Here is a 15,386-nt window from a genome sequence, read left to right as displayed (position 1 = left end):
ACCTACACTGGGGAGCAGTGTCCTCCTTTTCCACGGCGCTCCGTGGGGAGCCGCTTTCTATGGGTTCAAATGAAGGGGAGTGCAGGGAAGGGGTAGACACGGTAGGGTGTTCCCGGGCCGGGGAACGACGGGGCTTGGGTGGAGCTGGCGGATCAGCTGTCCCTGGAGGAGAAACAAGTGTGCAGGCCAGATCATTTTACTTGTACGAATGGCGGATGGAACACAAACACCTCTTATCTGACTGAAAGTCGTAAAGAATACCTACAGTCAGTCACCGTGACAATCTTTTTTATAGTTTGGCAACATATTGGCCGTAGTGATTTCTCACTGCACTTCCCAGGGAGTGCTTGTTACTCAAACAATAGCATCTTTATGCTGAGATTTTCAGGCGATAAAGTTCATGTCTCTGCAAGCAGGCTGTTTAATCTGTGCAACGGAGTTAATACGTGCTGTGCAGTGGACCGTAAATGCTTTTTTACGTGACCGAAACCTGGCTACATGAAGATGAACTCGCAACAGGTCGACAAAACTCGTCAATTGCAGTTTACTACAAGGTGAACCCGTCTGCCTGTTGACTGGAATGGTGCCATGAAAGTCTTATAAATGTGTCCGTGCGTCTTTTGCCCTTACAAAAAAGGTTCATTTGATGAAAAACAAATCCATCCGTATGATTTACTGTGGCTGCAGGGGCAATAAGGCAATTCTGCAGACAGCATTATTCATACACAGCCAGCAAACATCCCGCATGGTCTTGCAATACATCAGTGTGCTGTCTCAGTCTGCACATACTGTTGATGTGCTACTTTATCTTTTACTCTATTGTATACATCGAGGCAGAGCTGACATGACAAACCACCCGATCGTAACCCAAGCATGTTCACAAGCACAAGGTGAAACTTCACCTGATGTCTGGTAAATACGACTGATGTCAACACAATACAAACTTCTCTACAATAGGCTGCACTGTCTCTGCCATTGCAAGGATGGGGCAACCCCGTGCAAGGATGGGGCAACCCCGTGCAAGGATGCACAGGGCTGCATTCACTCCAATTATTACAGTATTAAAAACTGCCTACTATCCTTTCTACAGTTATTAAGAGTTAAAAGTTGTGCTGAATTAAAGTCAATACTAATGGTACACTAACTACATGTATTCATATATATATATATTTTTTTTGGGTAATTCCCCACACCAGAAAATGTTGAGTCAGCATTGCGATGCACCTCCACAAGCCCGAGTAGCGTTCCTACATGCAACCCAAAATGCAAATCATTCAGCACACAGCAAGGCGAGCAAAAACAGGCAAGGAGGCTCCAAACCTGGAGACAGTCTGGAGGCACAATCTCTTAGCGTGTCCTACATCTACCCCGGAGTGTCCTACTGGCTGGAGCATGCCAAGAACACCTCACCAGGGGGCGTCGTCCAGGAGGCCACCGGACGACTTGCCCGAGCCACCTTAACTGGCTTCTCTTTATGTTAAGAAGAAGTGGATCTTCTCTGAGCTCCTCCCGGATGACCATGCTCCTTTACTTTAATGATCCACGTTCTGACTATCCTAACACCATCGTGCGTTATCCCTCTTCCTGGTTTTATCCTCCTCTTCAACCAGCTCTCCATTTAAACCCCCTGAAAAATCTCCTGTTTCTACCTTCTCTCATTCATCCTGCGGCCTCCAACTTCCCATGCCCCATTCTTTGAACTCCCTGCCTCTCACCTTCCTCGCCCTTCTTCTGAAGTTTACAACTCTATCATCTCTGCCTCCGTCACGCATGGCAGCCCTCTGCTGCAATCTCACTCTTGCTACCAGTAAAGATCTGATCAATAGGGGGGTAGCTGAAGTTCAAGTAGATCCTGTTTAAATCTGTGATGGATGTGTTTGTCTTTGTATCTGCCAGCTTTGAAGGATTATGTGAGTGGCTGCATGCATATGGGAGCGAGACGCAAAGAGTGGAAAAAAAGGAGGGGGGGGGGGGTGAAATGAAGAGATTGAAAAGTGAGGGCACGAGTAAAGGACGGTGGAGTTTCCAAATATGACGAAAACCAGCTCCACTCGTTCCTGCATTTGAAGAATGACACGAGCACATACAATCTTTCACCAGCTTATCATTCTTGGCGTTAAAGTGTTCAAATGCTGCTGCAGGATGACAGCTCTGCACTTTCTTTCTAAACAGGGAGGAAAAAACTGCAAGCAATCTGGCTTAAACATTCACTGTTAAGATTATTGATTATTTCATTTGAGTATAAATTCTTCCCAGGTGGAGTTAGAAAATGTGAAACGCAAAGTGGTTGGAATCAAGGCATGAATTATTACTACTCTAAAACCATTCAGAGACTAGTATAGCTCTTTTGATTCTATTTCTGCTGTCTGTATCTTGGATGTAAAATAATATGTAATTAGAATGTAAATGTAATTATAGTATAAATGTAATTATAGTTCGTATGCAGAAAACGCAAAATACATTTAAGTGATGCATGAAGTAAATAAATGAACATTTAGAATTTAACTTTTCTCATTTTCCTTACCAAAATGATGAGATCTCTACACAAGATTAGAGATAAGCCACATACTCACTTTCATCCTTATCCGTATTTATGTTTAAGGAAAATGTTCATTATGTATTCACTCCTAACGCTCTGTGATTGGCCAGTCACACATAGAGACCGCCTCTCCCTAGACCAGGGGTGGGCAAACTTTTTGACTCATGGGCCGCATTGAGTTAACAAAATTGTGCCGGGGGCCAGAACATATATTTAACACACATGATTTTACGCTTATAATTTTAATAATTTTAATAATTTTAATGATTTTTAATATTTTTAAAATATTTTTAAAACAATTTTTAAATAATTTTTAAATAATTTTTAAATAATTTTTAAATATTTTTTTAATAATTTTTAATAATTTTTAATATTTTTAAATAATTTTTAAATAATTTTTAATAATTTTTTAATAATTTTTAATAATTTTTATAATTTTTTGAATTATTTGTCTAATTTTAATTGTCATACTATCAGCTATATGTTCTTGTTTCCTTTTTTTCAGGAGCACTTTAAACATCAGACCACATCAAACTACGATTTATTTATTTATTTTTTTACTGAATAAGACATCCGACTTGAAAGTCATGTTGCCAGCTGGTATGTTAAAAGTTGAAATACTTAAAAGCAACTGGCGGGCCGGATTCAAACGTTTGGTGGGCCGCATGTGGCCCCCGGGCCGTAGTTTGCCCACCCCTGCCCTAGACAGACCTCATTCACGTACACGATGTGTCGTGTCGGTCACACTGCCTCCACAATATTAGGTTTTCTTCAGCTCTATTTCGGTTTGTATGGAACGTTACTTGGTAAACTCGTAACGCACGCGGTGCATTTGTGTTACTCACGTATGCATGACCGATATTTTCCTTGAAATATATTTGTCTTATTCCATAAAGGCAAGATAAAACAGGCGTGCTACTAAAATATACCGATATGTTCATTTTCAGTTGCCGGTATACAGACAGTGGTGACTGTGACCCATTGACTGGCCATAACATTAGGTACACCTGCACAGTATCGACATCCAAAACCCGCGGTCTAATATTACAGCCCTCTCAATATGTTGCAGTATGCACGCTGCAATCATAAACAGTGCATTTGACAAGACATGTTTTCGTCTGCTCTCTTCCAATTTGGCTGGTGAGATAAAGTCACTTGGAAAACTGCGTGTTTGAGAAAAATACAGCGAAGAAGGCTTCCTGTTTGCGATCATTGCATCTTTGCACGAATCACCAACTTCCCACAGACAGTGGAATGATAATCTGGGAATCATTTTTAAAAATGTCAAGCGGGACCAAAGACTAAAATTGTACCTGAGATAAACGCTGCTTGTACAACTTTGCTGTGTGTTGTATTGATATTTACCCGTTGCGCTGTGTCCGTTGGTCTCGACTTCACTCTCTGTCCCGGAGATGCTAGTTGAAGCCACCACTGATTTGCCGGACGCATTGCCAGCCATTTCTAATTCCCTCTTTTTTTTGGAGGTTTTTGCAGGGGTTTGGATCTGCACTGATCCGCTTGCATTGCTGCTGGTGAGTGTACTGTAGCGGGATGTCGTGTCCGTGTCGAGATCAGAGTCATCAAGGCAGTGGCTGACTTCAGAGCTGGAATCCTGGATGACTTGGCTGTCGGAAGTGCTGCTGCTTGGAGTCAGGGAACCTCGTTTAGCGGCGCCGCTGACGACCGATGGAGGTTGAACCTCAATCCTCAGGGACTGTGGCCTAACTGCTGTGACGGTGGTGGAAGTGGCTGAGTTTGTATGGGCCGTCTTGGTGCGCAAAGCCGGAGAAGGTTTTACACACGTATGGTTGTCGGGGGTGGGCGTGGCAGAAGTAGACCCGTTATGGTCGTCTGGGGTGATGGAACCTCCGGTGGAAGGAGGCGATGGAGCTTTTCTTTTCCTCTGCTGGCTTTCTGAGCCATAGCCCGTCTGATGGGAAACAAAATGAAAATGGAGGAAATATAGTTAAGAAAATAAAAGGTGGACACCTCTCATTTGTTCATGTGTGTGTGTGTGTGTGTGTGTGTTTTCTATCCATATATCAGCCTGCAAAATGATACATTCAAGAGTCAAGTACTAAGTAATCAAATCCAAGTAGAGTTTTGGCAAGCCTTCGGGCTGTTCAATTCCCAATGCCAACATTCCTCTTAACTTTTCCAACAACACAAATTACAATGTCTGTCAGTAATACAATTCATTTGACGAAGTAGTTCTTCACATCACGATCCTTCATTCTGTAACTGTGACACATGTCATACTTATCCCAGGAGACAGGGGGCTCCTGCTGGATTACGTAATGCTTTAATGTTGAAACACTGTTCACCTCGGGCTTTTTATCGACAGGCCACTGATAGGAGTTGTCAGCTGAGACACAAGCACAATTATGGGATTTCTCCTCGACAAGGACACAAATAAACCAACATGTTTATCAGGCTTTGGCGCCAAGAACTTGAAAGCAAAAAGGTAAAATGATGCCAAGTGATATTTAATTCAAACATGAATTATGACCGTGTTCTGTCACACCAACGGACACAAGGTAACCAATCACAATTGTACTTGAGATTTAAAAAAACAGCTAAAACGAAAGAGCGTCAGAAATAGCGGAAAGGAAGCGCTACGTCACAAGACTTATGTTGAAAACTCTTCATGAAGTCACTTCCTGTGCATCACTGTAATGTGTTACACGCCCGTTTTGACAGCAAAGAAACCCCAATTACTGCTGCAGAACTATACTGGAATGCTGCACGTAGCCGTGCATCATGCAACACAACAAGAACGAGGACATCGGCATTATGTTGCCATTTTACAGGCTGGACCGGGTCCCCCCGTGAACTCAGTGAACTTGCTCCATGACATGCTATGTAAATCTAAATGCCCCCAACTGGTTGTCTTTCTACTCTTGCTTGGTCCCCCACTTATTTGCCTCTGTGGCATTCACACATATATGAATACTGTCACATACCAGTGGATGTGGGCCAAAGTTGAAGCTGAAATGGGTGACTGGCTGCGATGAAGACAAATGTGTGTATGTGGAGTGCGCACATGCATGTTTGTGAATATGCTCCCTGCAGAGTGAAACATAAGTCTGCAACCCAACCCTGCTTATGAAAAGAACAGGGCAGCCACAGCACACATTTTCCTTATTCACATGTACGCTTGGACAGACTCACATAAATATCGACACACACACACAAACACACACGGGGGGGATAGTGCAGCTTATATCTCGGGCTGAGCTGCATGAGTGGATAAGGACATGGTTAAAGGTTAAGCAAGCCCTGCTCTCATTGGCTCACTGCTGAAAAAAAACTCACATATTTTGAAGTTAGTGATTGAAACAAACACTTGCTGTCGACTCTATTACTGTATATCACACACATGTACTACATTGAATTGTATATGTAGCAGCCTTATGAAGGCACTGTGCTATGTGTGCTACTCTTTATGCATACATGCATCGTACAAAGTAGAAAAGCTACCATTGGTTATGTGAAACATGACAACACGCCTTTCCTTTTTATGACAACTATCCATGGAGTAAGTCATCATATTGATTCTGATACATGCAGCATATAGTGATTGCTATCACAGTCCATCTGGCCGTGTGAATACTAAACATGGAATGTGGGCTAATACTTTATGGATAATTTGGTGGTCTTTTCGTAGTTGTTTATACTAAGGGTGCTCCGATCCATCGGCCACTGATCTGTATCAGTATCAAAAGCAAGGTATTGATATCGGCCGATACTTGTTTTCCATCCGTCTCTACTGCAGCATTCAGCACAAGCATGTCTGCCGTGTGTGGGATCTTTTAAAAGCTTTAGATTGGTGCAGCATTTAGAGGGCGAGTAATAGCCAAATATATTAATAATAATATATATTAATAATTATAGCCAAAATAGGTGTGTCCCGTTACGTGCATTGTAAGCGCCCACATGCTGGCTGTTTTTCGCTTTGGGAACACAGAAAAGGACAAAAAGACGTTTGTGGTCATGCTTCACATAAAGACTGTGGATGATGGGCAAAAATATAGTTTTTCTTTAAATATTGAAAATAGACCAAAAATAGAACAAAATGATCAACTTTTCTCCAGCCTCTCAAACGGATTACTAGATAATAAAAGTAAAAAAAAAACTGCAAGGGACATTCAGATTTACTGATGCATGATTTTCCCTGCTTCCACACGCTCTGCACTTGTTTTCCTTCAACATATCATGTTTGGACGTATATTTAAAAGGATATTTGTCTTTATGCAAAAGCAATTAGAAGGCTTTGCCAAGGGAGTTTGGTGTGTCTATTAAATTTTCCACTCCTTGGTTTGAGAGGCACAGGGCCCCATGTCGGAGCATGTTGATCAGATCGGACCACCCATGGAGGCTTCAACCTGGTGGCGTGACCATTCATCAGTTGTTTTGAGGCACTCTTGACGGGTGAGGGGCTTTGTAACAGGGCAACATTACGGCGCTAATGTGGAATGTGAAATAGAGTATGTGCGTGTTTGACAGAGGCTTACAGTGTAAATGTGAGCATGTGAACATCAGCATGCATGAGTACCTTCATATGTGCTTGTGTGCATATTTCCAAGGTGATAATAATAGAAGATGAACTGTCTCCACACAGCAAGGGCAAGAAGGTCAAAACCATTGTAACAGCAGACAGCGGGACAGTTAGCATGTGTTGGGGTCATTGTGTGTGTACGTGTGGTAGAACGGTCGCGTGGATGTGCATCTGTGATGAAAATATTTACTGTTAACAATGTGCGTGGAAATGGTGAAGACGAGTCGAGGATAAGGAGACGCATGGCTGACCCAGTTCCACAATCATCTACTTTGGCCTACTAACCCACTCTGAGAAATGACAGGTTTGGCAACATGTGCGATTGGGCATACTAACATATACGTACGTATATACAGGGGCAGGCAGAATGATCTGACACATTTGTAGGTTAAATAAAAGGCAAATAAAGTAAAGAAGCAAAAAAGTGTTTTTGAGAGCGACAGAGAGAGTATATATATAGTGTATATATATATACTGTATACTTATTAGGGTTGGCCGATATGGACCTCAGCACATCACAATATTTTTGGGATATGACATTATAAAACAATATAACATTTTAATTCAGCAGAGTCTTATATAAAAAGCTAGAAACCTTAACCCATATAATGACATACACTCTCAAATTATAAAGCAACCCCAAAACAGTAGTTTTGGGTTCCATGGCAAAGTCCAAAGTCCATCTTTCAGTTAAAGGTCTTTCTCATCGGTAAGTGCTATTGTAGGAACAAAACAGCACAATTGGAACTTAATGGCGGGATCGGTGTTTCCCACAGGACTTCAATCTATTGGTGGTGGCGAGGGAAGAGGGTGGTGTGGTGCAATCACGTAATCGTCAATGTCCAATGTTCATCTCCATGATGGTCATACATCAGGCAATAATGTGTAAGAAAAAACACTGTTTAAATCTAGAGATGGTTACCAAAACGCCAAAGTTATCAGTTATAAAAAGCAATAGCTTGAATAGCTTGTAAAAATGCTTGAAGGTGACATTGTGCAATTCATGTCTTCAACATGAATCCTTGACAGAAGCGCAGAAGTCTTGACAGTCTTTTCAGAAAAAGTTCATTGTTGTCCTTATTACGCCATAGTACCCAATTCCCACACCACACCACTCTCGCAAAAGCAACACAACACCTCCTCATTAACAAACAACCACAGTCACGGCGACTGAGATGCATTCAAACCTACATGGCCCTGTGGGGGAAAAGTGATTTGTGTCATCAGACCACTATCTATGAGGAGTATTTTCCCAAAGGTTTGGGGATCATCAAGATGTTTTCTCACAAAAGTCGTGGTTTTGTGTTGTCATTGATTATTATTACATTTGTTTGATGATCTGAAACATTTAAGTGTGACAACAAAATAAGAAATCAAACACTTCTTCACACCGCTGTACCCGTGTCAGACGTGACAGCACCTAATTCTGACTTCCCTCTCCTGTTTTCTTGCTTCAGTTATTTTGCACTTATCTTTCCGCTTCCACACAACAGATAGGAGCACAAACACATTTGACTCAAGGAGGACCCACTGTTGCGTTGCAATGAAACACAAAGCTCCACAAAGCTCCAATCTCTGTTATCATAATGTAGACATAGCTTCCTTTTGACAACCACAATAACGGTGTGCCGAGGAGAAAAAAATAAAAACAAGCTTGTGTTTTCCTGAACTCTATGTTCCAAAACAATTCTGTTTGGTTCAGCACTCATACAAACGTACATTGTTGAGCTAAAAACAAACTTGAGAATGCATGACAACTTCTACAATCATCTCATCTCCGTGTAAGTTGGTATAACTCCCTTGGAATACCTCGGGGCTGTTTACACAGGGTTGTTTGAAGGTGCTTGTATTTGTTGCTACTACATTTAGCATAGCATCAGGTGCATTTGAGGAAATTGCAACAGTAGTAAGAAGCTGCTCCTTCCTGACCATTCTTCCGTCTCGCTCATCTCTTCATGAGTCAGTGCAAGTCTTCATCAGACTTGCTTTAAGCCCCCAGTGAAACACTATTGGGGGATCGCTAAGTTTGCCCCCAGTGAAACACTATTGTGGGATCCCCAATCTGCCCCCAGTGAAACACTGTTGTGGGATCACCAAGTAAGAGTCCGGCTGAACTCATTTTGACTGAATAGTTGGTGCAGCCCAGCCTCCCCCACCCTTTACCTGCAGCGGCCCCCAGGTAAGTTAAGTTCGAGCTTTGATGTAGTCCTTCATCTCGTGGTTTGTCGACCACCTACATTTTGACACTTCAACGTCTGCTTGTCAGTCAAAAATGTTTACAATGTTTTACAATGACGTACTTGTTGACTGAAGGCTTGACAGACGATAAAACAATGGCCGTCCGCTTTTATCCTTCTGACTGCACACGACACACGATGTGAAAGCCAAAACACGAGGCGTCCTGCACTACAGCGTGACCTTGCTATGCATGGGAGCTATGAATATCCATTAGACTGTCAGGCAGGGTAACAGACAGGTAGATAAATCTACCATCCATTAAGGCAGTCAACAAGTCCTTAGATGACCTTTCTAATTCTATTCTCTGAGGCTAGCCCTCTTGACTTCCGCCAGTGTCTCGCTATTTTAGCTGTGTTGTTTGCATCACTCTTAATCTTTCAGGTTGACAGATTATACTTTCTCTCTCGGAGTGTATGCGGGGTAATTTTACTCAGACGGCTTAACATTGTTGGATAAACATCACCCAAGTGTAGCTACTCCAGCTATGACATCCTGGTACCAGCCTTGCGATATTTCAGTTCCGAGAGTGTACTAATACAATATTGTAATACAGTAAAACCTTGTTTTCCGACGCCCTAATTGTCGTACAAGTTGGTTTTCCTCGGATCATTTACACAATTAACTAGTCTTTGCCCTCTACGGTATTGGTCCAGGGCTGCACGGCGGTTGAGTGGTTACCGTGCAGGCCACACAGCTAGGAGACCGGAGTTCGAGTCCACCCTCGGCCATCTCTGTGTGGAGTTTGCATGTTCTCCCCGTGCATGCGTGGGTTTTCTCCGGGTACTCCGGTTTCCTCCCACATTCCAAAAACATGCTAGGTTAATTAGCCACTCCAAATTGTCCAGAGGTATGAATGTGAGTGTGAATGGTTGTTTGTCTATATGTGCCCTGTGATTGGCTGGCCACCAGTCCAGGGTGTACCCCGCCTCTCGCCCGTTAGGGATAGGCTCCAGCCCCCCCGTGACCCTCGTGAGGATAAGCGGTAGAAGATGAATGAATGAATGAATGTATTGTTCCAAACAAAGCACCCTATGCGATGCTGACTCAGTGTCTTAATATTGATTTCATGTGACAAGACACAAACACAAGCTAAACATTTCCCAGCATGCAACAAAATGGGAGATAGCGTTTATGTTGATACAGGTCACCCTGACTTACGCGACTGAAGTACAGACCAAAACATTACAAGGCTTTGTCAAGCACATACTACGAAGCTGGAGTGCTTCATAGAGTCACAATATTTGATGTTTGATGAACGTCACATTTTTCCAAATCACAAAGTGGACTTTTATGAACAGCAATTTAACCCTCCCGCAAAAAAACCCTGCCAGATGAGTCTGTTGTCTCTGGCTCAAGCAAGCAGTTGATAAAAATTTACCAAAACTGCGTAAACAACTTCAAAAAAACATTTGACGGTGTGTACTTCCCTCTTCCATACCACAAAATGGTGCAAGATAAAAAGTCTTTACTTAGTTGTAATGTGTATTATTGTGTACTTCTGAATACTTATATATACTCATATTACTCACCTGATCAGCCTCGGAATGACTGTGTCCCATAGAGGACACCAGGGGCCCTGGTGGAGGGGCTGGAGCCCTCCGCTTTTTGGTGTCAAGCTTGGGAGACGTCCTCAAGACGTTCACGACTGACTGAGACTGGGTCAAGGTGTGGGACCTGTCCTCTGTGCCTGGAGGTCCTCCCCGTGTGGACAGCCCCTGGGGGGTAAGATGAAGAGTTAAAAAGGGCTGACGTCTAGCGAGGGCAACGATGCTAGGATCAATGCTAACTTGCATCTCAGCTTTGTGATATAGGTGAAATAGCACATTAGTTTGAACTTCCCTGTTTTTTTTATTTTTCAAATATTTCAAACTTTCTTTTTGTCTGAAGTACAAGCTTTTAACATGGCCAGATATACTGCATGTCTCAGACATTTACACAACACCAAACAAAGCCAAAAGACTAAAGCACAGCTTCGGTGCCAACACGGTCACAGACACATCCTAAATCCTTGAAATAACTACAAAGTCCTGGAAAAGACATAAATTATGAATCTTGTTCACTGTGCTGTTTGATAGACAGAGTAAGAAAAGGAAAAGTGAAAGGTAGGGTATATGTCAAATGGGAGTCTGTCAGAGCTAAAATAAATAATACAAGTGGCACATTGATGCAACTTCCTTTTGGACTCCTGAAAAACGTAAAGCTTGTGTTCAAAGTACAAGATCTGGATGAACTCTGTCTGACTTCTTCACCTGCTCGCTCTCTCTACAGTAAACAATCTGAAATCTGTCAAGAGCAAGAGATGAAAACATAAGCGTGCAAAATGTGTCCCAGCATTTGGGAGGAAAATAAGCTCCTACTGCCGGGAAGCCACAAGATGCACCTTCAGCTTTAGCTAAAATATTTGGAATCTTTACTACAATTCGAATTTGACCATTTATACAGGAAATTGGTCAATTGATCAAATTCTAAAAAACTACAAGAATTCCACGAATTCCAAGTAATGAGTGTAATGAGCCACAGGATAACTATGTGCTCAATATTTGTGGCGCTAGTTTCAAGGGCTTGGCTTCCATGAGCGGCACTAAGAATAAAGATCGTATTGTAACGTCACACGGACGTTCCAAGGTTAAATGAAGCAGGCTACTTTTGGTGAAAACAAGTCAGAAATTACAGTCAACATAATTGCGGGGTCGCTGAGCCTCTGGAAGTGACGGTAAAAACTTGGCGAGGTAGTAGTATTGCTATTGAAGTGAAAAGGTTGCTAGTGCTTTGGATTTGAATGTAATATTACTAAGTCTTATGTATTCTGTCCAGGGGTCTGGTACAATGGAGTGACTTGTGGTATAATTTAGGAGATAATTTATGAGAGCCGACTTGCACCAAAACTCAACTTTCATGACAGTCCAGGAACAAAAGGCATACATAAGCAAACAAAGTACCATGTAATGTACTTTCCATGATGACAATCAGGGTAAACGCGCCTTGCAGCATGACGTGCTTTTGTTTTAAGACCACACATGCACACACACAGCTACATGGTCAGGCCCCTAATGAACAATTAGAGATAAGAGGTTGGGCTTTTAGTGCTGATGTAGCCAAGCTGGGGTAATATGATGCCTTCATGCTGATAAGCCTGTGTGTGCGTGTGCATGGACATGGGTGTGTGTGTGCTCACACAAACAGATGTCCATCTGCATTAAAGGCCACTGGGAAGCACACGACCCCCCCACTGCACCCACCCACCACCCAGCTACTTTTTGGTGGCTTCACTAAATTAACGCAAACCTATTCAAATAATAGGGCAAGGTTAACATTTCTGAGGGGAATGAGAAGTAGATGGAAGTTGAAGAGAAGCCTCAAGCATGGTGGGACAGCAGTGATTTAGAACGAGGCAGGCAGCCATTTCATCAAACGTCAAACAGATCTGAGGTTATCCCCAGACGGGTGCTGCTAACCAGAGGTTCATGGCTTCCTAATCAAATCAATGTGACTGGGTTGTGGGAAGCACAGGTAGGGAGCTCCTTAATGCATCTATCATCCATTTGGTTCATTATGAATGTATGCTGCACAGCATTTCTTTAAAAGGGGCTACAATTACATTGGAATAGTGAAATACTTGGTAAATAACTGGTTGGAAATGACTGGCATTAGAAACTGACGTGACTTGAGCACTAAAAGGCAATAAAGCCAGAAGTTGGTGATCATTTGCTGCCCTCTACAGGACACCATTAGAATGCAGGGTTTGATGGAAGCCAGAAAAATTCTTCATCCATCCATTTTCTACCGCTTATCATCACTAGGGTAGCAGGTCATGCTGGAGCCTATCCCAGCTGTCTTTGGACGAGAGGCGGGGTCCACCCTGGACTGGTGGCCAGCCAATCACAGGGCACATATAGACAAACAACCACTCCCAGCCACATTCATGACCCCAAGTCAACATTATCTACTTTGTGAGGAGAATTCCATAACTTTGTTGAATGAAGTGTTTAAAATACTCACGTAGGAGCTTTGGTCTGCATATTGACTTTTATCATGGCAGTCATCCATGCCAAAAGAGGATGTCTCTGTCTGCAAAGGGAAGGCAAAGCTGACATGCAACATTCAAATGCCAAGCCGTGCAGTATTTGGCTACGTTACATCCGGAGGAAGTATGAATTGCATGCAGCACTCAGGCTCCATCAATGAATGACCATGTTGAGTCTCACCTTGGACTTCCTCCGGCCAAACTGGAAAAATCCAAAAAGGCCTTTCTTAGACCCCCTGTCTAAACTGGTGGAGCTGATGGAGCTGGTGGAGTCTGCAAAACAAAAAAAAATGGATTTCAGCACGTGTGATATATATATATATATATATATATATATATATATATATATATATATATATATATGGTTGTATATATATACAACCAAATATTAGTTTGAACATAATGTTGATTGACAAGTCGACTAATGTATTCCTATTTTAACTGAAACAAGTGAGTGGCCAGGCCATGCAATGCTATGTTCAATCAGTAGAGGGCGCTACAGGGTTAGTACTGAGGTCCACTGGTTCCTAATCAAAATAACTGGAAATTGGAATCACTGGGGAAACACTATTAATTATTTTGGGGAGGCAAGCTATGGTAGTAAACACAAAAAGGTTGGGTTAGTATTGAGTAATATAGGTTAGTGATGTACACTAGCTAGTGATAACGAGCAACATTATTATGGTTGTAGTCAACGCTATGATGGATATGGCTAATACCTGAATAGTTTAGCGCAGGTGTGGAAGCCGTTTTTTGGTGCAAAACTGGAAAAAATGACAGGATTTAGTCAATACAATAGCTGGCCATTGCCAGTGGCTGCTCATTAAACGTCTGTTTATTTAATGTTGCCTTGAGGACTTGGTAACGAATGTCAGTTAACATGAGAGAGGCACAGATATTCACAAAATAAGCCTTTCTATAATTGGCAGCATATTCACAAAACAAAATGAAAAAGAAATACCAAATTTCCTCAGTATTTACTGCCATTGCGTCTATGAAAACAACCTACAGAAATATGGATTTTAACCAAATTGTTGTTGGTATGAGCCAAGGAGGAACGGTGCATTGTCTGCATGTTCATTCTCGGTAAAAAAAGAAAGTGCCCAGATTTACCTCGACCCTGATCAAGGACATAGAGCTCCTTAATTCCCAGCTGTGCTAGAGACTTGTCCAGTGGCAACTGGTCACGACTGATGCTGTCCTTGAGGAGCTGGACACGTCTCGGGTCCAACTCGCACTTTTCACAAATGACTGGTATCAGTGCCTGAAGTGGCACCAACGGGTTGACCCGCACCACCGCCTTCTGGCCGCCGTGATAGTTCACCATCAAACGCACTGTTTTCTGGAGACGGACAAAGTTGACAAAAGTCAGACATCCAATTTTAAGATTACGACATGCCAAGGTAAACGAGTTAAGTAGACATAATCATTTTTTGACATTTCTTAATGACACAATTTGAAAATGCCATGAAAGTCAAGTCATTTCTCTCTACCTCTCTGGGTGCTAATACGTGGGACCCCACTCTGCACTCCAAATACACAGCATGTTCTATAAAGCCTCCTCAGTGAATCGACTGACCTTGTGCAATTTCAAGTTATCCATGCATTACTTTTTTATTGGATTTGAATAATGTTCATGGTCAAATATAAATATTCCCATCAGTCAGTCGGCTTTACAATAGGTACTGCATCTTCAAATATTCTCCGTCTGAGACAGTGTCCCTCCCTGGCCACAGGCCAGCAAACGTTCACATGGAGCGATCGCAGCCAATGAGTCCCCAGACGAGAAATAATGCATGGTAACCAAAGGTAAGGCACTCATCAAATATTCAAACTGTAGGAGAATCGTGGCGAGAAAGAGGAGAGAGGGTAAAATAGCTTAGCCACACGTGAGAAAATGATGTTAAAAAGCCCAGAATGACGCTAAAAACCTACTAGACCAAACCCCTGCCCTACCATGGCCCCTCAGAGGCCTTGCTTTTTGCCAGTGGTCAGAGGACAAAGGTAGATAATATAGGACTTTAGTG

At 42.5% G+C, this 15,386-nt stretch overlaps 1 protein-coding gene across 6 annotated transcripts in view; it reads right to left on the bottom strand.

The window, feature by feature from the left end:
- The window catches only part of cobl (cordon-bleu WH2 repeat protein), a 39,402-nt gene that overhangs the window by 12,362 nt on the left and 11,654 nt on the right, over window positions 1-15,386 (bottom strand). For 4 of the 6 annotated variants that reach the window (XM_058053643.1, XM_058053647.1, XM_058053645.1 and 1 more), the window contains 7 exons: window positions 14,473-14,701; window positions 14,079-14,123; window positions 13,541-13,632; window positions 13,335-13,403; window positions 10,865-11,050; window positions 3,905-4,469; window positions 7-162 (listed from right to left, as the gene is read on the bottom strand). In XM_058053643.1, the coding sequence (XP_057909626.1) occupies window positions 7-162; window positions 3,905-4,469; window positions 10,865-11,050; window positions 13,335-13,403; window positions 13,541-13,632; window positions 14,079-14,123; window positions 14,473-14,701 (1,342 nt within the window). The remainder of the gene's footprint in view (window positions 1-6; window positions 163-3,904; window positions 4,470-10,864; window positions 11,051-13,334; window positions 13,404-13,540; window positions 13,633-14,078; window positions 14,124-14,472; window positions 14,702-15,386) is intronic. The other 2 variants (XM_058053649.1, XM_058053648.1) reach the window with 2 other exon arrangements.

Source organism: Doryrhamphus excisus, chromosome 17 (assembly GCF_030265055.1).
Source record: "Doryrhamphus excisus isolate RoL2022-K1 chromosome 17, RoL_Dexc_1.0, whole genome shotgun sequence".
Taxonomy (NCBI): Eukaryota; Metazoa; Chordata; class Actinopteri; order Syngnathiformes; family Syngnathidae; genus Doryrhamphus; species Doryrhamphus excisus.
The sequence above is the reverse complement of the archived record's forward strand: the minus strand, read 5'-3'. Positions and strand labels throughout refer to the sequence as shown.